The 25469-nt window shown below is 50.9% G+C and overlaps 2 protein-coding genes across 5 annotated transcripts in view; one reads left to right on the plus strand and one right to left on the minus strand.

The window, feature by feature from the left end:
* The window catches only part of ADAMTS14 (ADAM metallopeptidase with thrombospondin type 1 motif 14), a 30497-nt gene extending 23586 nt beyond the window's left edge, over nt 1-6911 (plus strand). For all 4 annotated transcript variants that reach the window (XM_086900611.1, XM_086900612.1, XM_086900614.1 and 1 more), the window contains 6 exons: nt 227-392; nt 1080-1212; nt 1345-1552; nt 2135-2261; nt 2720-2833; nt 4008-6911. In XM_086900611.1, the coding sequence (XP_086756737.1) occupies nt 227-392; nt 1080-1212; nt 1345-1552; nt 2135-2261; nt 2720-2833; nt 4008-4333 (1074 nt within the window). In that variant the 3' untranslated portion in view covers nt 4334-6911. The remainder of the gene's footprint in view (nt 1-226; nt 393-1079; nt 1213-1344; nt 1553-2134; nt 2262-2719; nt 2834-4007) is intronic.
* A 2977-nt stretch (nt 6912-9888) lies between these two features.
* Nucleotides 9889-19897, minus strand: LOC111931472 (microsomal triglyceride transfer protein-like). Its single transcript, XM_086900616.1, has 18 exons — nt 19713-19897; nt 18485-18666; nt 18154-18297; nt 17556-17663; nt 16887-17003; nt 15921-16060; nt 15690-15843; nt 15368-15525; nt 14992-15157; nt 14480-14587; nt 14153-14365; nt 13853-14064; nt 13178-13275; nt 12397-12518; nt 11862-12089; nt 11456-11580; nt 11064-11234; nt 9889-10799 (listed from the first exon to the last, which is right to left on the minus strand). Exons 1-18 carry the CDS (start codon nt 19777-19779, stop codon nt 10652-10654), a joined length of 2661 nt encoding a protein of 886 aa, XP_086756742.1. The 5' UTR covers nt 19780-19897; the 3' UTR covers nt 9889-10651.
* Nucleotides 19898-25469: the final 5572 nt, after the last annotated feature.

Raw genomic sequence — 25469 nt, forward strand, 5'->3', positions numbered from 1 at the left:
GCATTTTGCTCTGCAGCAATTGCTTGTGACTCCAAATCCCATTTTAGTTATGCTGGTATGTGGGGAATTAGGGGCTGGGTTCCCTGGACATGCAGGGAATGGCGGGCCTGTTGCTCCCATCCATCCGTGTTCGTCCCCAGTTTTGGGTGTAAGCCACCTCGCCACGTGGCCCCTTTCCCATGGCATCGTTCTTCCCCCTCTCTGACTGCTCCCTCTGTGCCTGCAGGTCATCCCTCAGGAGGAGGAGGCGAGGAGCAGCCTCATGTACCGGTACATCATCCACGAAGACCTGCTGCCCATGATTGGAAATAACAATGTCCTGCTGGAGGAGATGGATTCCTACGAGTGGGCCCTCAAGAGCTGGTCCCAGTGCTCCAAGGCATGTGGAGGAGGTAACTTCCTCTTCGTAACAGCCTGCAGGGCATGCCTGGGGGGATGCTTGGGTATGGTAGAGGGTGTGTGAGCCCCCTGGGGCATCCCTGGCAAGGGGAAATTATTGCCAAGCAGTTTAAGTGAGCGTTTTAAGAGGATTTCTTATAAAAACAGGCTTTCGTGATTGTGTGTGCATACCTTTGTCTCTCTCCCCATGGACCTGCTATGATTTTTTAATTCCTTGGCTGTTTTTAACTGGATTTGAGCCAAAAAACAGTGATTTTGAAGATGCCCACTACTGAAGTTTGCACAGAAATAGGTGTGAGGTTTGCAGGTGAAAGCAAAGCTTCCATATGGCCACTGGGATCTGACCCTCAGATCATGGGGAACACCTTGTGCTCTGGGAAGCAGAGTGCTTTGGGTTGGAAAGAACCTTTAAAGGTCACCTGGTCCAAACCCCTGCCAGGGGCTGGGACATTTTCCACGAGCTGTGTGCACTCCACAGCAGCCTGGGGGACCCCGGGGTGGGATCCAGCAGCCACATGAGCATCCTCAGCAAACCTTGGCTCCCGCCTGAGTGGTGGCATCTGAGAGTTCATATCCCAGCAGGGATGCAGGAGATGCAGGGATGCAAGGATGCAGGCCTGGGGGAAGCTGGAGGGACTCCCACACCCATCACCTCCCTGCCCACTCTCTGCCCCCCTCAGGCATCCAGTACACCAAGTACGGCTGCCGTCGGAAAAGCGACAACCGGATGGTGCACAGGAACTTCTGCGACAACAGCAAGAAGCCGAAGCCAATCCGGAGGCGCTGTAACCTCCAGGAGTGCTCCCAGCCCATGTAAGTCCTCTCTGTGTGGCCCAAGGTGCTCCCACCCCTCTCAGAGCTGCGTTGGGAGTGTTTCCAGCCGCTTCCCAGCTCAAGCATCGCCTCACAAACGCCTTCTCCATGTCCATCTTCCCACCCTGGCAGGTGGGTGGCGGAGGAGTGGGGCGCCTGCAGCCGCTCCTGCGGGAAGCTGGGGGTGCAGGCGCGGGCGGTGCAGTGCGTGCAGCGCCTGCAGGACGGCACCAACCGCACCCTGCACACCAAATATTGCCCCGGGCAGCGCCCCGAGATGCGCCGGCCCTGCGGCCGCCTGCCCTGCCCCGCCCAGTGGAGGACGGGAGCCTGGTCCGAGGTGAGGAAGCCCCTGGAAGGAGCTGTGAAGGTCACACCTGGAAGGGTGTGAAGGTCAAGTGCTTGTAGGGGTCACAGAGTAGAATCCTGGAATGGTTTGGTGAAAAGGGATCTGTAAAGGTCATCTAGTCCAACCCCCACCCTGGCATGGACAGGGATGCTTTCCATTAGCCCGGGCTGCTCAGAGTCCCATCTGGCCTGGCCTTGGTGGAGATAAGGGTACGAGAGACAGTGAGGTTTTCACAGAATCCTGGAATGGTTTGGGTTGGAAGGGACCTTAAAACCCATCTCATTCCAACCCCTTGCCTTGGTCAGGTCACCTTCCACTAGACCAGGTTGCTCCAAGCCTGGCTTTGAATACTCCCGGGATGAGGGAACAAGAAAAGATGAGAGAGGGGAGAGCATCCCTGTGCAGAGAGAGCGTGAGCGTTTGGGAGACAGGGAGGGAAACCCCATCTCAGAAAGCAGTATCCACCTGGGGAATAGCCATCAGCACATCCTGGGGTGCTGTGGGGGTGTGGGGGCTGCCCCCACGCCATTGCTGACTGCCTGCCTGTCTGTCTGTCCGTCTGTCTGGGCGCAGTGCTCGGTGACCTGCGGGGAAGGCGTCCAGCAGCGGCAGGTGGTGTGCAAGGGCAGTGACGGTGGTGCACGCTGCGAGGGTGACAAGCCAGAGGCCATCCAGGGCTGCCACGTGGCTCTCTGCCCAGGTGAGAGGAGGAGGAGGAGGAGGAAGAGGAAGAGGAGGAGTTGGTGGTGGTACTGGGATGGGGCATGAACTGGTGGGGATCAACCCCCATCAATGCCTCCAGCCCGCTTGTGGCTTCAGAGGATGCCAGCGGGGACAGGGTTGGGTTGAACATCCCTGGTGCTGCTGACAATAAAAAAAATGCTAAAAGCCAGCCAAAATATTTCACTTCTCTGCTCTTAGCCCTGGCATTGGCTGGTTCTGGGTTTTCAGGCAGTTTGAACGTGTGATGAGCTGATGGAGACGGGCACCCTCGAGTTTATCTTGGTTGGGGTTTGAGTGGCTTAAACGCTGGATGCTGAAGGGATTTAATTTTTTAAGGAGATCCCTCAAAACAAACCAAACACCCTGCTGAGGTATTTTTGAGTGCCCTCAGGCCTCCCTGAGCGGCTGCTGGGCATGGTGGTGCTCTCTCTGCAGGGAAGCTCTCCGGCAGCACCGCCAGCGCCGATGCCGGTGACCACGGCACGACCAAAGGGCAGCAGCGGGTGCCCCAGGAGGGAGCCAAAAACCCCGTGAGCAAGATCTCCTCCAGTAAGTGCCCGTGGTGGAATAACCACCATGATTATGGGTGGGATAATGTGGGATAACCCACATTATATGTGGGATAACCCTCCTGATTTTGGTTTTTTTCAGGGCTGAGTTTTTTTTGGGATACTTTTTTACGGGGAGTTTTGCTTATTTTAGTTCTGTGTTAGGAAGAATGCTTTAAAGTTTCGTTAGGTTTTTGTTTTTCGTGTTTATTAATGTATTATTAAGAGACTTGGTGGGCTTTTCCAGACTTTTTGCTCAAGTTCAACTCAACTGGCTTAAATTGGCTCGAATGGCGCAAAATGTCTTTGAAATGCGCAGCTTTTTTATCTTTATACTCATTTTTACTCAATTAACAAATGCTAAGTAAATTATTTTTCTTAGTGATTTTATACCTTAACAATTGTGTGTTGCCCTGCAGCATTCTTTATCTAACCACTTACTTAAAAACTCTTAGAAGAAGAAGATGAAGAAGAAAGGACAAGAGACAACATTTTAAATCTTCTCTCTTGTCTTCTGTACTTTAAACTAATTTAAACGCTAAACTTTAACTTTTTCACGCAGTGACTTAAGAAAACTTTCTAATTTACACACTCACACTCTTAGTTTTTTTATTTAACAGGTGTTTTCATGGTGTTACATGAAATTCAGTGTTTTTTTGGATGTCAGAGCCAGGTATCTGTGCCTCAGACTCCAACACCCGTGCTCCTGTAAGGGCCGCGCTCCCTGGGATAACCCTCCCCAGGACTTCTGCACCTTCCTGCGGGAAGAGCGGAGGTGGGAGCGCATCCAGCAGCGCTCCTGGGGAGTTTTACCCTGCTCCAAAGCCATCTTGTGGCTCCATTGCCATCTTGTGGTGTATGAGGTCCTGCAGTTTCCGTGTTGCCTCCCGGTTTTTATGGCCTTTCCTTTTTACCTTGGAATTTTTTTAAGTAGGGAGATGGCATCTGGTTCTTCCCCCTTGGAGTCCTTCTTAGCTGGGTCATCCCTTGCTCTCTGTTTTTATTCCTTAACAGAATCCTTCAGTACTTTTGCTTCATTTTCTCTCTTGCCCTCTTCCTATGTGGATAGGCAGCACCCTGAAAGGGTACCTTGTTCCCTTAGGGAATCCCATTGGAGAGGTGCAGGGCTGGGAGTCTAATGCCACCTTATTTTGTGCTGCTCTGTCCCTCTCCAGGGGAGCCTTGCCTCGGGGACAAGTCCATCTTCTGCCAGATGGAGGTCCTGGCTCGCTACTGCTCCATCCCTGGATACAACAAGCTCTGCTGCGAATCCTGCGGGAAGAAAGCCTCCCCCACCACTGGCACAGCCCCTGTCACCGGCATTCCCATGGGAACCACCACTCCCAGCCCCGCTCCGGCGCTCTTCCCTTACCCCACTACCCCGGCTCGGGGGGAGCCTGGGGGGGACCCCACTCCAGCAGCTGGGATATCCAGCAGTGGTGCTTCTCCAGGGGAGCTGCCAGCCCCGAGGGAGCCGGGAAGGGGCCAGGGGGACAGGTAACCTGCTCGGGACCACCTCACTGTCAGGCAGGGGAAGCCTTTCTCCTTCTTCCCTCCCTTTCTCCCCGTCTTTTTCCTCTCCCCCAACTTCCAGCAGTGGTTTGCATGGGTGGTGCTGCCAGGTTTGGGAAGGACCTGGCTCCACCCCTAGAGATTCCTGGGAGAACCACTCATTCCTCATGAGCCCCCTCGCCCTCCCAGCCGTGCCACAACGCTTTTTGACAGCTCCATGGAAAAAGAAGGTGGAAAAGAGCAAAAGACAGGCTGCTTCCTCCCAAGGTGCTACAAAGATGTGGGAGGGGGATGGCTTTAATGTTGAAATGCAACAATCCTTCCCCCCGCTCCGAGCAGCAACACAGGGATGTGCTGGACACAGGAGGGTCCTGGCTTGGTGGTTCAGCCCTGGAGCTTGGGCATAGCAATGGGAGGATCCTGGGAATCTGGGGTGGGAAAGGAAACTGGAGGGAGGTGGGGAGAGGAAATGTGAGGAAATCCCAAACTGCTGCTCTGGGCTGTCCTTTTTGGGGTAGAGAATTTGGGGGAAACATGTCTGGGGGAAGGTGAAACGTGACAAGCATAGAGCTGCTTCTGTCCTGGAGGCAGGAGATGGTCCGGGAGATTCCAGAGTGAGCAATACCAACCATGGATCAAAGACCAAAAAGTGAGGCCAAAAATGCCCATCACCAGGGGGTGACTTTTTTTTTAGCCAATACTGCCCTTGGCCAGCCTTGAGCTGATACTGATGCCCAGCCTCCCCAGGATCACCAGCCTCATCCCTGCACCCTTGGACCCTGTCCCTGTGGGGCAGCAACAGCTTCCAGGGGGAAATGGGAAACCAGGAGTGGATTTTAGGGGCAGTTACAAGGAGAGGAGAGAGATGAAGATTCATCTGCATCTCTCATTGCTTGGGAAGGGCTGGGAAGGGGGTGATTAATGCCCTGACAAATTATTGTGCCAAGTACTAAACATTGCACAGCACTTTAGGAGCCTTGGGCTGCCCTCTCCTCGCCGGGTGTTGGGCCAGCTCTGGGCACAGGGTTTGCCTTGACAAGTTTCAGTCCTCAAAAACCTCCCAAAATTGGTGTCCCTCGAGGGGGCTTCCATGGTTTTGGTAATTAGGGTGCAGCAGCAGGGGAAGGTGGGCATCTGTGGGGGAGGAAGTTTTGGGAACGGGGAGGTGGAGTCCCAGGAAGGCAGGGTTTGGCAGACAGACCAGTTTGGCATTGCAAAGTGGGATGTCCTTGGGAGCCCACCCGTGATGTGGCCCTGGGGGTCCTGCTTCCCTAGTGTCCAAGGAGTAGGATGTGGCATCCCTAGGGACAGTGTTTGTAAGCTCTGCAGGTATCCAGGGCTTGCTGATGAGGTGATTTCCCCGGTCTGGCATGGATTGTGACAGGATTGAGGAACTTGCTCTGACTGAAATGGATGGAGACCCCTCTGCATTTCTGACCTTTTAAGCATTGGACTCCTCTGGAGCTTCCCAGCACTCTCCTGCTGGATGAGCATATTTCCAACTCCTCTCAAAGCACCCGAGGCTGGAAGTCCTGGCAGCTCCTGGGTGCTGCCCTTTGGCATTAGGTGGGCATCCCAAAACGTGGAACAAAGCCCCCCCATCTGTCTGAGCCACACAGCTGGCACACCCCGTGGGAAGTGGGCACATGGAGTGCCCAGATCCACAACGTGCATTGTATTGGTACCCACAGGGGATCCTGCAGGGATACCAGGGTGGGATTCATCCCTTGGAATGAATTCACCAAGGGATTCACCCTTTGCCAGCCCCTCCACGGGAGTGCCAGTGTTTATTTATTGTGCCAAAGATAACGCTTTGTTTGCTCTCCAAGGAGCATAACAAAAAGACCTCCTTTCCCCTCAGAAATGGGCTGTGATGTCCTTCCTCCGAAATTCCCAGCTGTGCCCCTCCCTTCCGTGCTGGCCTAGGCTTTGGTGCTTCATTGCTTAAGGAATATTTGCAGTGGTTCCTCCGCACACCTCGGGGGAGAGCTGTGGCTCGGGACTGAGCCAGCTCCTCGAGCTGACCTCAGGCTGGGAGGTGGAGGAGATCTAAAGCAGGCTGTGACCACCTCCCCCCCACCAGCTGTGGGTGATGCTGCAGGGCTGGCACCCAGCACGGCGTGTTTCGTGGAATCCTGGAATGGTTTCACTTGGGAAAAACTGTAAAGCTCATCTAGTTCCAGCCCTCCTGCCCTGGGCACAGACACCTCCCACTAGACCAGGTTGCTCCAAGCCCCATCCTGGCCTTGAACACTTCCAGGGATGGGGAATTTATTCCAGCTGAAGGCAGGCTGAGCTTGGGTGGCTTTGTCTTGTCTCTGGTCCTGTCTCCAGGAGGAGAGGATGACTCTGGTCCCCTGCACCCTCCTAAGCCAGGTGGGTGCATGGAGTCGTTCTTGTGCTGTAACCTTGTCCAGTATTACCATGATGTATAAAGTTTTGTACATACGAGATTCAGAGCTTTTTAACTTTTAATATTTATTAATTTTGTTGGGTTCTTTTTTTTTTTTTTTGAACTCTAACATAATGTAAAAAAAAAAGAAAATAAAAATAAATCCACATAAAAATCTCTTGCTGTTTTGATCTTGATCTGTTTTGATCTTGATCTGTTTTAAGGATGTGTGTGTGGAGGGGGAAATATGAGCGTGACCCATGTGTGGTTGTTGAAATGGATTTACTTTGTGTTATTTCAACCCTCCTCTTTATCAGCCAGGATTTCACACTCCTGTTTTGAGGAGTAAGAAAATCTCTAGATATATACATATATAGATATACACACACATAAATAGTTGAGCCAGTGCAAAAATAAATATTGATGTATTGCTGGTTCAGGCCAAAAAGAGCCCCTGCTGCCATGGCCAGGTAAAAAAATGTGAAGTGGTGAAACTAGGGTAGGGATCAGGGCAGAGAGCAAGTGTCAGGGTGTGTTTTGGCAGCCCTCCTTTCCCTGTTTGATGCCAAAAACCAGTTCCTGTTGCTGGGGTTTTCACCATAATCTCACACAAGGTTTGGTGTTGCCTCAGTTGTCCCGGTTTATGGATCTCTACTCCATTTTATGGATCTTCTGGATGCTCCACTCCATCCTTAAAGCAGCAGCTTCCCTCTCAAGGACCACTCCCTGCCTTGCCTCCTGCCCTTTGCACTGCAGGGCATGGCTGGGAGGGGACACTTGAGAGGTCCCCAGTGCCACTTTTGTCAGGAGCAAACTGGTGGCACTTGCATGGGAGGGAGAGGAGAAGAGTGTGGCTTTGCCCTCGGGGCTGCTCTAAAGCCACACTCACACAAAACAATGCCTCCTGTGGGAACACAGGTGTTGTGCTGGTGATTGATGCTGCTGTAATCCCTCAAAAAAAAGGTTTTCTTTTCCTCTTTTCCTTTCAAATGTCTCCTGCAGGCCTCTGGCTCTCAGAGTGAAGGTGGAACTGCTGCATCCTCTGGCATGAAGTCACTCAGCCCTTCCCCTCGTGTTTATAATGGCCCCTCTTAAAAAGTCAAACCCAAACCCTACCAGGTCATTCCTTAAAATCCAGCCACACTGGATTCCTCTGAATCTTTGCAGTGCCTGCTTTTTCAAGTGCTTTGAAAACCCTGCTTGGATTTCCCATGGAAAATCTCCACCTGTCTGTTGTTGGACGTTCCCCTTCCACACGGCAACACCACACCTTCGGGTTTTTAGGCTGCAGCAGCCTAAAAATATTTGGTCAAGGAGGGATTTTGGGGTTTCTAAGGGATAGGAGAGACTTCAAGGCTTGCAGCTGGTGTGGTTGTGGCTTTTCTTGCTGGGGTGGCCAGGCCAGGCCAGGCTGGATGGGTCTTGGAGCAGCTTGGTCTGGTGGAGGATGCCCTGCCCATGGCAGGGGGTGGGATGAGACGAGATTTAAAGTCCCTTCCAGCCCAAACCAGTCAGGGATTCTATGGTTCTGTGAGATGGGGCAGAGCAGGTGCTTGTCCCCATGGGAACTGGGAACATGGCTGTGTCTCCAAACACCTTCTTCACTGCTGATTTTCCTACAGCAAGTAGTGCATCCCTTCCATACTCGCACTCCTGGCCAGGATGGAGTGGGTGGAACAGTCTTCTAGGAAAACTTCAGTTTTCTTTCCCATGGCTTTTGCCAAAGGGTTTTATCTCAGCCCTGGAGCCTTGCTGGCTCGGCTCAGCCATTTCCCAGGCTCCCTGCCTGACTCACCAGCCCTGGCCCTGAGCTTTTCCCCCCAGCTTCTCCTCGGGATCTGCTCAGCTGCCGTGGTTTGCCCAGCTGCGTCCCGTTGCAGCTTCCCAGCTTTCCCCCTGCATTCCTCATTGCTGGGCAGGTTATACTCAGCCACCCTGCCAGCTGCTGCTCCTTGGAAGCTCCAGACCGATTCCAGGGCGCTGTGGCTCTCAGATAAGCGTGTGCATGTCCCAGGAGAGCCTTGCAGGGATCCCAGTGTGATGTGCATGTCCCAAGGCAGCTGCCAGCTCTGCGGTGGAGGTTTGGGATGTGCAGCTTTATGTCAGGCTTGTCATAGTTCAGTGCTGGGATTTTCACTGCTGCTTTGGTGAGTTATAAACTGGGAGGTTTTTTGATTTCTAGTGGAGTTTAGGGGTGTCTCTGAGGCCCAGCAGTCAGGAAATACAATTATTTGTATCGTAGGTTGCCTAGAAAGGAGAGAGCAGTGGCTGATCAGAGCTCTGTCCCAGCACTCCAGAGCTGCCTCTCCACTAAATCCCCAAGGAGAGCTGATGCTCACCGTTCTTTCAGACACATTCCCTCACTTCTGTGCACTCTTTCTCATGGTATTTTTGTCTCTGCAGCCAGCTGGAATAGACAGGCAGATAATGTTTTATGGCCCCATTTGGTGAGCGGTGTCCACGTGCTCTCCTGAGGGCTGCATGGGATGTCCTGGCAATACAGAGAGGTGCAGGGGGAAAGAAAACACGGAAAACTGCTTGTGCTGGCAAGGCTGGAGGCCAGGAGGGGACGGCATTGCCACCAAAAACCGGGTCAGAAGGGTGAGGGGCTGCCAAGGGCCCATCGCAGAGGTGCCTCGACCTCGTGTGCCGCCTGTGGGACATCCCTGGGGACCGGAGCCGAGGGCTTGGAGTCCGAAATCTCCATCGGATCTGGCTGCAGGTCACTGCTGGCCTGCAGCTCCTGGAGAGCCCTGCTCCACCTGCGACATTCCTGGGGCAGGAGTCACATCTGGCACTCCAACCCTGCCTGACTGTCCCTTTCCCCCGCTGCTGGATGAAATGACTCTTTTGGGAGGATGAAGGAGCTGGGAAAGGGGCTCAGCCTGGAGCAAAGGAGGCTCAGGGGAACCTTCTGGCTCTGCACAACTCCCTGACAGGAGGGGACAGCCAGGGGGGGTCGGGCTCTGCTGCCAGGTAAAAAGAAACAAGAGGAAACAACCTCAAGCTGTGCCAGGGGAGGTTGGAAATGAGGAGAAAGAGGAAAAGGAGCACCCTAAATACAGACCTAGAAAGCAGGTTCTTGCTGGAAGTGCCTCTCCCTTCTTCCCATCCATGTGTCCAGGAAAGTTAAGAGTCAAACAGAGACAATATAAAAATACATGGCATTTATTTCTGTACATAACCAAAGTGCCTGTAGTTGGTGTCTCCAGATGGAATACCAGGCAAGTTTCCTCCACTCAGCCAGGAGACTCAGTGCTAACATTTCAGGCTCATAACTTTAAAAAATATGTTCCATATCCCTCTTTTCTGTACTAAAAAACTTATTTTGTAACACATACACACACACACAAAAAAAAAAAAAAGTAAAAAAAAAAAAGCTCAAAATACTTCCAAGGCACATTATTATATCAGGAAGGAATGGAGAAATGCTGCTTTTTCCTCACTGATCTCCTTCCAGTGCTGGAGGTGTTGGGTGGTGGTGGTGGATGATAACAATTCAGCTTGGGAGGCCAACCTCCCAACCAAGGAAAATGATTTATTCCCTTCACTGGGGACTTACAGCTGGCTGCAGATGTGTCCCCTCCTGACAGCTTTGATAAATGGGGAGAAAACATGGCATTTTGGGATGCAGTCTTTCAGGAGGGTTTCTTGGGCTCTCAGAAACTCATTCACTTGCAAAATAAGGTTGTTTTTCATGAGGAAAAGCTTGGCTTCCAGCAGGGCCCTTCCCCATGAAGGCGGGGAGCCCAGGAGGGGGAAATCTCAGCCTTTGGGTTGTGAGGGCAGGTTTGGAGGCAAGGGGTGTGTCTGTTCTTCAGCAGTTCCTCCTGTGGTCCCTTCTGATGTCCTTATTGCAGCATCTTTCTAATTCAAAGGTGGTTGTGGAGGAGAATCCCGAAGTGCTCTGACTCCTTACTCTTTTTCTGCAGTCAGCAGGAGATTGCAGACCTTGGAATTGGTTTGGTGCAAGGCAAATTCCCTCCCGGGCACGGTGCCACGCCGGCCTTTCCGAGCAGTGCTGCTCTGGCTCCCAGCAGACTGGGAAACTGTGAAGATTTCTCTGTGGGGCAAAGTGACAGCAGGATGGTCAGGAGGCTGTGATGCTGGTGGATCTCATCCTTCTCCTCCCAGACCAGCCCAGTCACCATCTCCCGATGGTCTTATAGATGGTGCTTCCACCCATGTCAGGAGCTTGTGGTGCCCATCCCTACCAATTCTGACCCAGTAAGTGCAACCATTAATTCTCTCCTCTTCCCAAGAAGTTCTCCTTTGTCTCAAGCCCACCAGGGTGTTTCTGCAGGATCTGGCTGTACCCAGGGATTACCTGTAGGGGACCTGTTCCTCTCTCAGCTGCAGGCACATGAGCACAGGGCTGCTGGAAAACCTCAGCTTGGTGTCGAAATGGATCGAGGTCTCCACCTCTGTCTGGCTCCTCAGGGTGGCTTGGAGGAAAGGGGAATCCAGTTCTGCCTGGAAATCCATGGCAAGGCTTCCCCTGGGAGAGAGAAGTGGGCAGGGTCTGGTCACAGAGCAGTGGCCAGCGCTGGGCACCAAACAACTCCACAAACATCTTAATTAGAGGTCTGGCCATGGAAAACGTGTGTGTGACCACCAGGAAAGGCTGGACCCACCAGAAGAGCAGGGAGCTGTGGAAATCCACCCTCACCACCCAGGGTATCCCCACTCCCAGAGCCAAGCTGTTTCCTGCCCGCTGACCTCGCACTGACGCTGGTTTTCAGCTCCTGCTCCCAAACGCTCACATCTATGTCTGCTGAAATGTCCAGCCCCAGCCCACCCTGGAGTTTGACGGTCACTTGGAGGCCAGACTGCAGAGGAATGACCTGGAAGATGGAAAAGGCAGAGCTTCCTGTAACCAGGCACTGCTCCTGGGTGAGTGGCTGACGCCGGCAGGGCCTTGTGGCTGCTGGGAATGTCTGTCCCAACTCCAGCCTCCCGCTGCAGAACAAGCCATCCCGCTGCCTTGCCAACCCCAAGACACATCTGGCAGTGCCACCTCGCTCTTAGATCTGTTTCTGTGGTGTGTAACATCCACAGGCTCCTTTCATTGGATTCACTGGGACGTGGTGTGGAGACAGCTTGCTGCTTCCTCCCCACCCGGTACCTGGTGATGGTCCATCAGCAGGAGGTTCCCTCTGACCACGCTGGTGGGCTCTCCACTGCTCAGCAGGACCTTGGCCATTAGGTCTGTGTATCCCTGGAAGAAGATGACTGGCCGCAGCTGGACGTCAAAGAAGGTGGCTGACATCCCAGCCATGAGCTCTGGCTCCTCTTCCCCTTCCGAGAGGTTCTCTCCCATCATCGACTCCATCCCTTGTGCTTCAAAGGTGACCTGGGAGACAGAAGTGGAGGGACCCTTTGGAGCGCTCCACAATGATGGGGTGACTTCAAGCCATCCCTGAGCAGCCAGAGGTATCAGAGCTGCATCCTCTGTTTTTTGGGGGGGTTAGCAGGGGCTCCCTTCTCCAGAGCAGGAGTGTCTGGTTTCACACCAGATTTGGGAATTTGGCCGTTTCTGACACAGGACGAGCTGAGCACAGAGGTGAAGCACCACAAGGAGGTTTAGAGGGGACACAGGGACAGCAGTGGCACCGCTGGGTTGGTGCTGTCACCCCCTCCAGCCCCTCTCCTGCTGGCACCTGAGCTGCACGAAGCCTCTGGCCATGGCTGAGCAGGGAGAAGTCAGAGACGCTCTTCCTCAGGAATCCACCCTCCAAAAACAGCAGGTCCAGCCCAAAAGTGGAAGTCAGGTCCTGGGTGACTGAAAGGCAGAGAGATGTCCATGAGCACCCCTGGGTGACTGGTGGAAGCGGGGTTGTAACAGGAGGATCTTCAAGGTCCCTTCCAACCCAAACCTGTGGTTCCATTCTGCATCTTCTCCTTTCATTCCTGCAATTCTCAAATGATTTAGCATTGCAAGGTTATTGTTTGTTTTTTTCCTCCCTGGCAGGGCCAGACTGAGCTAATTTGAAGAGGGACAGAAATAAGAGCTGAGGGACAAAGAATTCAGCAGCTATTTAGCAAGTACTGCTTTTTGCAGTCTCTGAAGTTTGATTCTTTCTTTTAAATCTCAGTACAAGAATCCTCCTCTTTGAAGATCTTATTACAAATACTAAAGGAACTGAGGAATGGAGTGAAACACCTCGTCTTGTTAGGGAAAGCACAGAAACTCCCACCAGCAATCTGCTGTTGGTTTCATCTCCAGCTGAAGCTCCTCTTTCAAACCAGCAGGATTTGGGAAAAGTTTGTGTTAGAGAAGGGTATGTTCATCTCTCAGGTGGTGGGACATTCTCAGACACCTCCCTGAGATTCTGGGGCGTTCTATAGACCTGAAGCCTCCTCTGGAATCTGCCTTTTCCCACCAACCCCTCCTTTAACCCTCTGAGGGGAGCAGGGGATCAGTGTCTTCTGCTCTGTCACCTGTCAGAGGTCCCGAGAAAGAAGAGGAGATGCCGACTTTAGAGAAGAAATTGTAATTATTTATCTGTGGGTCTCCCATGATGTCTTTCATTATCTTCCTGGAAAAGAGAGGGAGAGGATATGTCAGCATTGGGAGGGAGGGAAGAGAAAAAGTCAGTGATCACTGACAGAAGGAAGTATAATTTGCCAAAGTATTTCCCATGGTTGCTGACGGCCCAGAGCAGTGCGAGTGAAAAATAAAAGCATTAGACATAGGCTACCCTGGAATTTCCTTTTCCTCTGGCTTATTTTTGCACCTGGCAGATATTTTTGTGCAGCTTTTGCCTAGCTCAGAAAAAATGTGAGTGCTTGCTTTGTTCTGTGCAGACAGGAAGATAAATGCAGGTACAAATTGTGCACTGCCCTGGGAGCCAGAGCTGCAAGGATTCTGCCGAAACCACAAGCCCGGGTCCCAGTGCCACGGGGCAGGATGACAAGGAACTCCAGGTTTTGCCGGGCTGTGTGGCATCTGCATCCCTTTTGTTACTCCAGGAACGTCCAGGCAGCCTCCACAGAGTGATGCCAGCACACCTTAAAGATGTGTTGGTCCAAAACCCACAGCTGGATTGTGAAGGAGGAGGGAAAAAAGGTGATGTAGAGCAGAGGGAAAAATGCACCCATCCCCTCAAGCCCCACTTTGCCACGTGGTGGTCACGCAGGCTGTTCTGGACTTTCAGCAGCAGGAATGTGGCCATCTCTGTCTCCATCTCGCTGGTGGCCAGCAGGATGTTGATGACATCCATGGACAAGGGGTGGTTATCCAGAAGGATTTCGGCAGCGGCCAGGCGGCAGGTTTTGTCATAACTCTTCCTCTTCTGGTGGAAAATCCTCCTCATCACTTGCTTCACCTGATGAGAAGGGGTAATTAAAAGAGTGCAAATGCACCCCAGCAGCTTGGCTTTGGGTGGGGAGGGGAGCACCAAGCTCCTCTCCTACCTTGCTGGAGATGTGGGGAGCGGGGAATCGCTGCAGGGCAGAGGTGGCCGCGGCCGTGACGGCTGTGGGACCGTCCTCGGCGTGGTCCAGGAGGGTGGGGATGGTCTCAGGGAGCATCGCATTCCCCAGGGCCAGCAGATAAATGACCACCAAGGGCTCCTCCTCGGCACCTCTGAGCCCCCTGAGGATGGTTTCCACCCCACGCTCCACCACCTGCTCGGGATTTGCAGGAGGAGAGGGAGGTGAGGGATGGGAAATATTCTGGGCACCCCTGGAACTGGGGGAATGTCCCAAAAAACCGAGTGTGAGGGATTGCAGAGGACCCACCTGCAGCCCACAGAGCTTCTGCTGGCACAGCTTGCCCACCAGAGAGCCCACAGCAATTATTCCTGTCTCCCAGATCTCAGGTGCCAGCTGCTTCCCATCCAGCTTGTCCTGGGCATCAGGAAGCAGGAAAAAAGAAATGAGGGAGGAAAAAAAAACCAAAAAAAAGAGGAGTATGTTTTACCTCTTATCTCCATGCATTTCTTAAGCAAGTAAGGAAAAACTAGTTCTTACCTGCCTTGAAGGAGGCTGTGCATAATTTAATTGGATAAAATGTTGCTGCTCTAAATTTTTATTTTCCCTAATGCACTGATACAAAGCATTTTCTGCTGAATTCTCTTCCTCTGAGGAGCACCCACTCCCATCACCAGTCTCCCGTTAAATGCACATAAAACACTCCCATGATCAGGGAAATCAATTTCTACAGAAACCTTTTCCTTGTCCCATGGTGTGTGTGGATCCATCCCAGATGCAGGACCCTCAGGGAAGAGACAGAGGGAGATGTCCATACTCACTAAGACAAGCTGGAGAAGCTCTCCTGAAGGCCGGGGAGAGAAAGCTGCTGTGTAGAGAAACTTCTCCAGGAGGGACTTGGGCTCCTTGCTGAAATCCAGGAAGTCTGAGAGCGCTGCCAAGGAAGCCACCGACTGCGTGGCCACCACTGCCTCCACGAGGAAGGGGCTGGAGCAGGAAGGGGGAAGTCATCAGTGGCATGGCCCACAAAAACCACGCAGGGCTTGGACTGGACAGACATTAGGAAAAGCCAGAGAATGCTGCCACTACTCAGGATGGCATCCTGCATCAGGGATGGTGCATGGAGCAGCACCAGCTGACCCCAGTTGTCTTGCCCAGCACACAGAATTTTGGAGAGATGGTTCCAGGGATTCTCACCGCGTCTCCTCGTGCGCTCTCCTCAGCAGCTGCAGGACGTCCCTCTTCTTGGCGCTGCGCAGCATCTGGATGAACCTCTGGAACTGCCAGGTTGTCGCCGCCTTCGAGGTGTCTGTTTTAACTCTCCGCCCGTCAAAATCCTTCAGGAAGGCTCTCAGCTGCAAAGGTGAGGTGTGTTAGGTGGGATTTAGCCTCTTTTCCCCATGTTATCGTGGGATAACCTTTACACCAAAGCACCCCTGGGGTTTAACTCCAAATCCTACGAGTGTCCAGCTTGAGGGAGAGCCCCTGGTGAGTTTTTGTGGTCGGTGGCATCACTGACCGATGTGCAGTGCGTGCAGACTCTCCTGAAGGGCAGGCTGGCCATGCCCAGGGGCTGGGGCCGTGCCTTTGTGCCAGCCAGCACATCCTTAAGGCTGTGTCCAGACACCTCTGCTGGCCCAGGCATTGCAGGAGACACCAGCTGGAGCTGCTGCCTGCGAAGAGAGAAACCGTCAAAGGAAAATTTTGTGGTTTCCACCCTTCATGGCCAGCGGTTGGGATCCTCGCTCACCTTGAGCTGATTTTGATGCCGGAGCGGGATCTCAGGGCTGGAGCCAGCACGTGGCTTTCCTCTGCCAGGACTGACTGGAGCAGGTTGTCTTTCACCACGTACTGGCTTCTGCTGGAGGGCTGCCACTCGACTCCAAAAATCTTGGAAAAGGAAAAGCAAGGAGAAAAAAATGCAACTTTGTTTTTCCCCTTGCCTGCTCCCCAGGAGATTTCTCTCTTTACATTAGCAGAAAAAGAACTTTCCGGTCCACAAAGTCACCCACTACACCTGCAAGATGTAGGAAAGGACAATCCATGAGAGTCTGCCTTCTTCCCAGGTGTGGGAGGAGGCAACACCAGGTGAGGACCAGCAAGCGGATGCTCTCACCCGTGGCTGATACAGGTAGAGTGATGATAACACAGGGACTTGCACAACAAAGTGCTGTTGAGACCCCTGCCAGAGCCTGTGGGTTCTCTGTGGGGATGCCCATTTTTATATTTAATCCGGTAGAATCTGTATATTTTAACAAAAAACCTTACATTTTGGTTATGGCAGGTATAACTGCATTAAGACACAGGGGATTTCATCTGTTTATGTCAGGGCTGAACACAGGCGACTGCTTTAAGCAAAACAGAGTTCTGTCAAACTAATCCCCAATCCTGTGAGTCTGAGAGCCAGCAAACATCCCTGTATCTCCACCTTCCCAAGCAGGACCAGCTGACAGGTCAGAAGTGATAATGGCAGTGGGCATGGGGTGACCCAGAGCACCTTTCCTGCTCCTACCCACCTCGACAGCACAAGATCCTCCTGGGGGATGTTGGTGCATCCCACTTTGAGGATGGGTCTAAGAGTTCCATTCCAAGCTGGTGCAGAAGCCTGAAGCCAGCTGGGAATGGGAATCCAAGCCCACCTGTGAAAAGATTTTAGGGGTGGCCCTGCTGTACTCAACGTGAGCTGAGCCCCCCACAGTGAGAGCAGTGGACTTGCTTTGTTTATGGAGGTGAATCCAGACTTTGGCTTTGAGCAGCTGAGGAGATCTTTGGTCTTGGTGATGGAATGGTTGGACACGGTGTAGGTGACTTGGCAGCTTCCAGAGGCGTCTTCCTGAAACACAAACAGGAGTGACCATGTGTGTTAAACAATCTGTGGAGAGGACAGGCACGAAGGCCAACCTAATAATGAGGACAGCATTCCAAAATCTAGGAAGTGGGCCAAATCAGGGGGTGGTTGGATAGCTCCAAGTCCATCCAGGCATCTTTGCAAATTCAGGCTAACACCAGCAGCAGCATCTCTGCGACCACATTTGGGGTTCTGAGGTTATTTTGTGTTGTTCACAGGTTGTTCTAGCTGGCTGCTGGCAAAGCAAATCCTGCTTGGCAGGAATGCTTGTGGAGTTTTTTCTCTGCTGCTCCTACTGTCCAAGGAAAGGCTATGATTTTGTAAGGGTGCCTGTTGCTGAAAATTAAGTTATTTAAAGTCTTCTGCTTTTCCAAGAGCCATCCTTGCTCACAGCCTGGTTGGAGCAGCAGACCCGGTGTTGTTTATCCTGAATTTTAACTCCCTCTGCTGAAGCTGGTGGGCTGGCTAGGCTCCAGGGCCATCTCCCCTGGTGCATCCCAGGATTTTGGGCAGATGTGGCCCCAGCTCTAAACCTACCTCCACTGTGGTGCCAGCATGGGGCTGAAGCTGGAGCAGACTGACGATGCCTCGTTTCAGGTTGGAGATCAGGATGTTTTCCGCTCCATTCCCATAGAAAGCTTTGACCTGGGAGGGCAGGAGGTGGTGCCTGGCTGAGGGGACATCTCTGGGGTCTCTGCAGGCTCTCTGCTGCCTTCCCTGACAGAAGGGGACCTGAGAACACTGTGCAGTGTGCTCCCCTCACCCTGTAGAGGAATTTTCTCAAGGAGGACCTTATGACTCAATAGCATGAGATCTGTGGATGCAAGCCCACACAATTTCCCTTTCCTTCCCACCCTGGAGTTCCATAGCCTTAGAGGAGGAGGTCAGAAAGGAGCTTATATCCCATGGTCAATACTGAAGAGCTCTAACATGGGATTCTGCAGCCCCAGCTGGGTCCTTTTGGAGGATGGGACTCCGTGTAAAGTCCTACACTGGCCACTCTGTCCAGTTCCCTCTGCTCTGAGATCAGAGGTGGAGCAGGAGCTCCTATGGGCTTCATGGCAGAGAAGAATTAGGATGAGGACAGGAGTGCTTTGCAGAGGGCATGAACAAGGCCAGGAGGTGTCCAGCTGACCTTGCCACTGTTCCAGAAGATGAACACTGGCTGCTGGAGTTCTGTCCTTGCCTCTGGGCTCAGTGCAATCTCTACAGGGGAACCTCCGGTGCTGTCCTGGCTCCTCTCCTCTTCTGGGTGGTGTTGGGCCCTCAGGTCACGGATCTACAACAGCAGAAGATGGCAGAAAGCAGTGACCAAGTGCCTGCTCTAAAGCTGGTGTGTATTTTACCTGCAGGCAATGGATTTGGTCAGAGAGGTCATTTTTCAGCTGGGAAATGGAAAAGTTTGCACCTCCTGGGGTGTTCCCAGCAGGAACACGTGGCTGTGGTGGCTGTCCCACCCCACACACCTGCACCTGGAGCAGCTCTTCCCCGCCTTGGTCCCTCCAGAGCCGGTGCAGATGGATCAATGTCTGAGCCTGCAGCCGGGCTCCCCACGGGGATGGTGTGGAGGTGTGGTGCAGCTGGACATCCAGGCTGTACCGGTACTGATACAGGGTCCTGGGCTGGAAAGAAAGCAGCTGCAGATTCCCTGAGGAAAGATGGAAATGCTGAAGGTAAGGGGTCATGGATCACCAGCACTTCCCATAGCCAGAAACCTCCATCCCAGACTTGAGGGGGTGCTGATGACCTGTATCACTCCATCTCCTGGAAGTCCAGCTGATGGAAAGGTTTTCATGGGGAATTATTTGTGCCTGTGGGTTGGAAATTTGGGTGTTCTCCAGGCTGACAGCTGATTCCTGCTCATGTTTCCAGCCCTGCCTTAAAAAGTGATGTTCAAAGAGGGGCTCTGCTTGGGGACTTCAGGACTTGGAAATGCCAAAGAAACACACTTCAATCTTGAAGGGAAGTTTCCTGAGCATGAACAGACAGGAGGGATATTTCCACTGCCTTTTCAGCACTGGGCATTAACTGGGGCACAATCAACGTTTGTAGGGGAGAAAATAAGCTAAATTCTTCATATTATGAGTTTTCCATCAGAACTTCCAATTAAATCACTGTCCTTGTGCTAAGGCAAAATGAACTTGATGGGACAGCATTAGATCAAAAACTCTGATTTAATCTTATTTCTCTAGATTTATTTGGAGTCCCTTCTCCTGCTCATATACAAGTGTGATTGAAAGGAGGAGGGTTGCCTTTGCCATGACAAAACCAGTCAAATCTGGTTTTTGAGGTCACTTGAAATTCTCTTGCAAATGTGATGCACTTGTTCGGCTTCTGAAATGTTTTATAGCTTTGCTGCTTTAAACAACGAATGAATCAGTGGAAATCCAGCTCAGTCCCTGGGGCTTTCCTCTGTGAGACAGACTGAAGAGTTTTTACGGTTCTGCACGGTGTGCAGATTAGAATGCTACAGTTCTCTCATTTTTCTCACCCCCCCAGCAGGAAGGACTTCCACAATCCCCAAAATTTCCCAGCCTTCAGGAGATGCTCGTGCTGTTTGCAGTTTGCCCTGCTTGTTGTCCCTGTTCCCTGCTTGGCTGGAGCCAGGGAAGTGCTGGGATGAGCATCTCACCTCCCCAGGCATCCAGACCCCATAGAATCCCTGGACCTAAATCAGCCCAAAATCTCTCTTACCTTTTGCTGCTCTCAGGAGGGAAAAGCAAAGCAGGGAAAAGCATCCCCAAACCGCCTGCGGATTCATGGTGGGAATGAATCCCTGGGAGGGAGGCAGGGGAGGAAGGGAGGTGGGAGAGAGGGGCCGCACAATAAAAGTGGGCGAGATTAGCAGTGTCAGGCGATGGGGCCCAACCCTATCCCCGCCTTACCCAAGAAAAGGCAAATAATTAAACCCTTTGTACCAACCCCCAGCAGCCACGGAGGGTTTGGAAATCAGCTGAGGTTTGCCAAAGGCTGGCGGGAGGGGAGGAAAGGTGGAAAAAAAGCGCTGTCAGAAGCATTGCAGGGTGGAGAAGCTGCCAGTTTGTCCTGATACGGGAGTGGGATGCTCTGAAAGCTGCTCTGTCTTTTGGTGATCTCTCTCTTCCCATCATGGCATAGAAGATAGTTGCTTTCAAAAGAAAAGACCCAGAAGGGGGAAGGGGAGAAACAGCTTTTCCATCCTTTTAGTTGGAGACTGGGATTTGCAGCCCGGAGGCTCAAGTTACTTAAAGGGCCAAGCTGGAGGGGATGGGGAGCACTGCTACCCCCAGAAAAAAACGGGAAAGGGCTCAGGAAATCCATCTCTAAATCCCTTGGCCCACTAACTATGCAGTATTTTTTTAAAAAATGCATAAACTTTCTGATTGCTGGGTTTAATTGTTTTCTAAACACACCAAAGTAAGGGGTGGTGATGCAGCTCAGGGTCCTGGGAAGGCTTTTTGTTAAAAAGAATGGGGGAGTGGAAGAGGGAGGCATTTCATGTGGCATTCTGGAAGGGATCTGCATACTACAGCTGGATCAAAACCCCAGGACTTTGGTGTTTTGGCATTTTCAAGCTCTCCCAGCTCTGCATCACCACTAGGGCCACTGCTGTGATCAGAAAATCAGGGCAGATCCAGCTAAGAGCAACCTGGGGAAACTCCAGTTATAGGTTTCCCATATGTGATGTCTTCACTTGGCCTTCTGGAGGTCTTTATAGATAAATACCCCATATTTAGCTGGAAAAATATTCTTCTCTTTAGTATTTTAATTTAGCTTTTATAGAATCATAGAATGGTTTGAGTTGGAAGAGACCTTAAAAAACATTTTCTTTCAGTCCTCTGTCATGGCCCAGAGCAGCTGTGGCTGCCCCTGGATCCCTGGGAGTGTCCAAGACCAGGCTGGGTGAGGCTTGGAGCATCCTGGTGTAGTGGAAGGTGTCCCTGGCCATGGCAGGGGGGTTGGAACTGGATGATTTTTAAGGTTCTTTCCAACACAATCCCTTTTATGGCTCTGGGGGGGTTTGTGCTCTGCAGTGCAGTGTGAGAGCAAAGCACACCAGAGGATGAAAGTCCTGCTGAACACAGAAAGTTGTAGTTCTTTATCCAGGGTAGGGAAAAAGGATGTATTTCAGAGTGAAGTGATTGTGGACGGTCTAAGCCCTGATGGGAAGGTCCCAGAATGTTTGCTGGCTGCAGCTCAATAGAATACCTGGAGAGGAAAGGCAAACAGAAATAGCCAGTGATAAAAAAACACCTATTGATAAGGAGAAGTCAAAGTGGAACTGAACTTTGGCAGGTTGATTATTTATGCTTGGCTGCCAAAACTTTCTAGGACAAGGATGTGAAAAACTGGGAGAAAATCTGGTTTTACTTTCTCCAAACCTGGTTTTTCCTTCTGTCACTGAGAGAATCTGTGGAAAAGAATAAAGCAGAAGAAGCCAGCAGGAGTTATGAAACTTTGTGAAGCATTCTTCTCAAATCCAGCTGTGGTTGCTATGCTCTTGGAAAGGTGCCTGAGGGAAGTTTGGACACCTATGGGCAGATGCACGGTCCTAAAATCAGTGCTGCTGGAATCTTGGGTGCTCCTCCAGCCCCTCGTGTAAAGGAAATGTGATCTCCCATTTCTGTCCAGTGAAGGGACAGAATCACCATGGGGGATTTCAGCTGCAGAACCTGGTGTGGCAGCTCTGAAACCCAGGGGCAGAGCAGAGCAGGGGAGTTCTCTGTGACCAGGTCACCATGCCCAGGTCAGAGAGGCACGTGGGGACCTTGCCACCGAGCTGTGACATCAGGGTGGACTTTGGCAAAGGGTGGCCAGCCTGCACTCTCCTGGATGGATGCAACAGAGGCTGTTGCATCAAAGCCTGCAAACCTCAATTTTCTTCTCTTTTAAATGATCTGCAGCTCCAAAAGTTCCCCCCCCACCCCAGCATTTTTTCTTGCCTTGTCACCTTTTTGCCATTGTACTGGTAGGGAAAGCACTGATTTGCACTGTGACTCTTCACTGTGCAATAGTTTTTGTTGGGGAGCTGTTTTGAGCACTTGAGGCCTGCCCTTAGAACTCATCACATAAATAATAAACTAAATAAAAATTATAAATCAAATCGAAATAAACATTGTGCTAAAATTGTGAGAAATGAACATTTCGAATAAACACTCTGCAGCTCTCCTGGTTTTCCTACAAGACAAACACCTTAGGAGTTGATTTGCATTCCTGCAAAGCAGCCAATCACCTGCCCTATGGATGAGGGAAGTGACAGGTGCTTTTGTTAACTGGTTAGAAACCAGACAATTATAAGGAAAAAAAAAAATAAAATCAATTCTGCTCATTTAATTTTGGGATTTGAAAGGTTTGGAACTATATAAATATATGTATTTACAGGTCTGGTTTTGGACCAGACATATATGTATGTGTGTGTGTGTATATATATATTTAGGAATTTCCTATGCAAGCACATACCTGTGGATTTTGTGGATGAAAACAGTCCACACTGGGGATGAGGCTGTTGTGGGATGTATAAAAACAGCTGCTCCCCACCAGCCCCATGGAGAGGCTTGTGACCCCCCCACTTGCAAGGCACTGTCTGTGTGCTTTGTGTTTTATTGTCTGGAGGTTGCCAGGCTGCATTTCCCAGGACAGCCTCCTTTTTGTCCTCCTTTTTGATTTTTTTTTCTCCTTCCCAGCCTGAAACAAGCTGTGAAAAAGGCCCTGGCCTGGCAGGCTCCCTACGAGTTGTTGGTTGCTCAAGAGATTGGGTTGGGGAAAGGGGGAAAGTCTGAGCACAGCAAAGTGATGGGGGGTGGGTTTGCACCTCAAGCTGAGGCATCTCAAAGCCTGCTAAGATAAAAAAAAAAAAAAAAAAAAAAAAAAGAATTTGCTGTGTTAATGCATATATTTTTGTGTAATTTTTGGAAAATAGGGCTGGGATCAAGCTGGGGAAGTTGTCTGGCCCAATTTCCTGTGCCTGGCTTTGCCATGAGGAATGGATGCCTGAACTCTTTGTAAAGAGCTGCTGATAGAGATTTCTCAGTTTCTACAGTGAATTTATCCCAGTACTTTGCTGCTATAAAGAAGTCTCCTCTTTCTGCAATTTCTCTCTATTACCTTTAAATCCAGCCCCAGCTGAATCAGAATTTAGTCCCAGCCTTTTCTTTCCTCCTCCCTTCTCCTCTCTTCTCCTCCCTTCTTTGCTCTTTTCAAACTTGAAGAGAACCTCAACTGCTTCCCCATTTCCTTCCTCTCTCACCTTCCAGGTGCTGTTTCCCAGACCTTGCTCTTTCCTTATACAACCCTTGATAACCTGTTCCCCACTTAAGGCTTTCTTCTATCCTTGTTTTTCTACCTTCTGGGTGCTGTGGGTGAAGGTCTGGCTTTGCAGGAGCACACTCTGCTCAAGAAACCATCCTCGCAGTTATCCCGACCTCCTGCTGCTGAGGGCTTCCTTGGGCTCTTGCTGAAATGAAAAATATCCAGGAAGCTTTTCCTTTCTTGGGATTACAATGGTTTCTACCAGTCCTTGAGATGTGACCTCGATGGTTAAAAATCCACTGTGCAAATGAAGGTTTCCCCCTTCTTTCCCCACGCTCCGTCCTCTCCCTTTGTAATCCCAACAACTGCTGAGGAAACCTTTCTAATCTTGTCAGCTGGCAATGCAGCTGCTTTTTAATTCAGTTTTAAGATAGGTTTTAAATTCAGGCTCTGCCAACGCTATTGATTTGAATTTTGGATTTAAAACATTTTTTTAAAAAAAAAAATTAATAAAAAATTTGAATTTTTGATTAAAAACTTAAGTTGTTGGTGAAATCCCACACCCTGAGCATGGCCCTCCCCAGCAGCTCTTCCTACAGTTAAATTTTAAAAAAGCTTTAATTTTAATAATAGCTGATGCTCAGTAACTAGAACTCAGGCAGTGGAGTGCCATAAGCCTGCAGCCAGATTGCTTCTCACACAGCTTAAATTCAATGGTTTTGATTGGTTTGTGGGGTTTTTTTGTGGTTTTTTGTTTGTTTGTTTGTTTTATAAGTATTCTTAAAGATGCTACAAATGAAAGAAAAGAACAGAAATAGGCTGGGGCACCACCGGCACAGTAATTGATATTGATAATTTTACTGTTTCTCTTTCCCTTTTAAAAAATATATGTAGATAACATGAACTTTGTGGTTTTGGAGAAACACTCTTCTTTTTTATTTCTTTGGAAGAGATTTGAAAATCCTGAGACCCTGGGCCGATGCTCGCTGCATTTTATTTATGTTTTTACAATTAAACAAAGTGTTGATAAGATTGACAAGGAAGACACAACTCAGAAGCTCGCTGGGCAGCAGCCTCCAAACTGTTTGGGTGATGCAAAGAGCAGGAGAGTAGGAAGACTGTTTTCCAGTGTGAGATTAATCCATAATAACATGCTCACTGACAAAAAAGTCACTTCCTATAAGCCACTCCTTATTCCCCGAAGCGCAGGAGCTGGAGTGTTTGACAAAGCCCCGGCAGAATGATGAACATTCCTGTCAGATTCCTCCTTCTCTTCTTATGCCAGGAAGAGAAATCCATCCTCTTTAAGGGTTTTGTTCCTCTGTGTTTGTAGTTTAGAGAGAGAACGGTACCCAGCACCGTTAATTATTTAATCTGCACTGCCCCCCTCAGACGTGTCAGGTCTGACTATTGTGCTGGGAAGTGGGGCAGTAAAATTTCTGCCAGCTGGACTTGGAGCTTGAACCTTCTGGAGTTAATAGTGGAGATTCAGCTCCCTCTGTGGTCAAAAGAGGGGGAGACACCTTCCTCCAGGGAATGCTTTTCCTAAGTCGGGTTTTCTCTCCTAGCAGCTGAAGTCTTCCCTCTCCACGACCGGACCACTCAGTGCCCCCCAGTGTTTTGCCAGTGGGAGCACTGGAAGAGGTCCTGGGAGCACCGGGAGGGAACTGGGAGCGCTGAGAATACTATGAGAGAACTGGGAAGGATAGTGGAAGCACTGGGAGTGAACAAGAAGGAGCGTTGGGAGGGAATATTAGGAGCACTGGGAAGCGAGAGCGCTCCCACATCCTTCCCAGTGCTCTCACCATCCCTCCCGGTGCTTGCCAGTCAGAGGGATACTGGGAGGGATACTGGGAGGGAACTGGGAGGGAACTCCTCACCACTCTGCAAAGTGCAGCAGCCCCAGGAGTGAGCAGTCAGGAGGGGGAAGTGCCCCCAGTGCCTCCCCAGTGCCCCCTCCCCCCAAAAATGGGGGGTTACGAGAAGAAAAAGGATTTAAATTTAGGGGGGAACGTTTTTCCATAATTGTGTTTGAACTGGGCAGGATCCCCCTTTCACCTACGATTTGAAGGGTCTCAATTGAAGGAAAACATCTCTCCCATAATTCTGGTTGTCTTACTTGGGAGGCCATCACTGCTTTCCATGATTTTTATGTTTAAATGGAAGGAGCATACATTTGTGGTGCTGTTCCATGGGTGCAAATTGATGGAAAGAGCCCCATTT

The sequence above is a fragment of the Cyanistes caeruleus genome, chromosome 8, assembly GCF_971803275.1.
Source record: "Cyanistes caeruleus chromosome 8, bCyaCae1.hap1.1, whole genome shotgun sequence".
Classification (NCBI taxonomy): Eukaryota; Metazoa; Chordata; class Aves; order Passeriformes; family Paridae; genus Cyanistes; species Cyanistes caeruleus.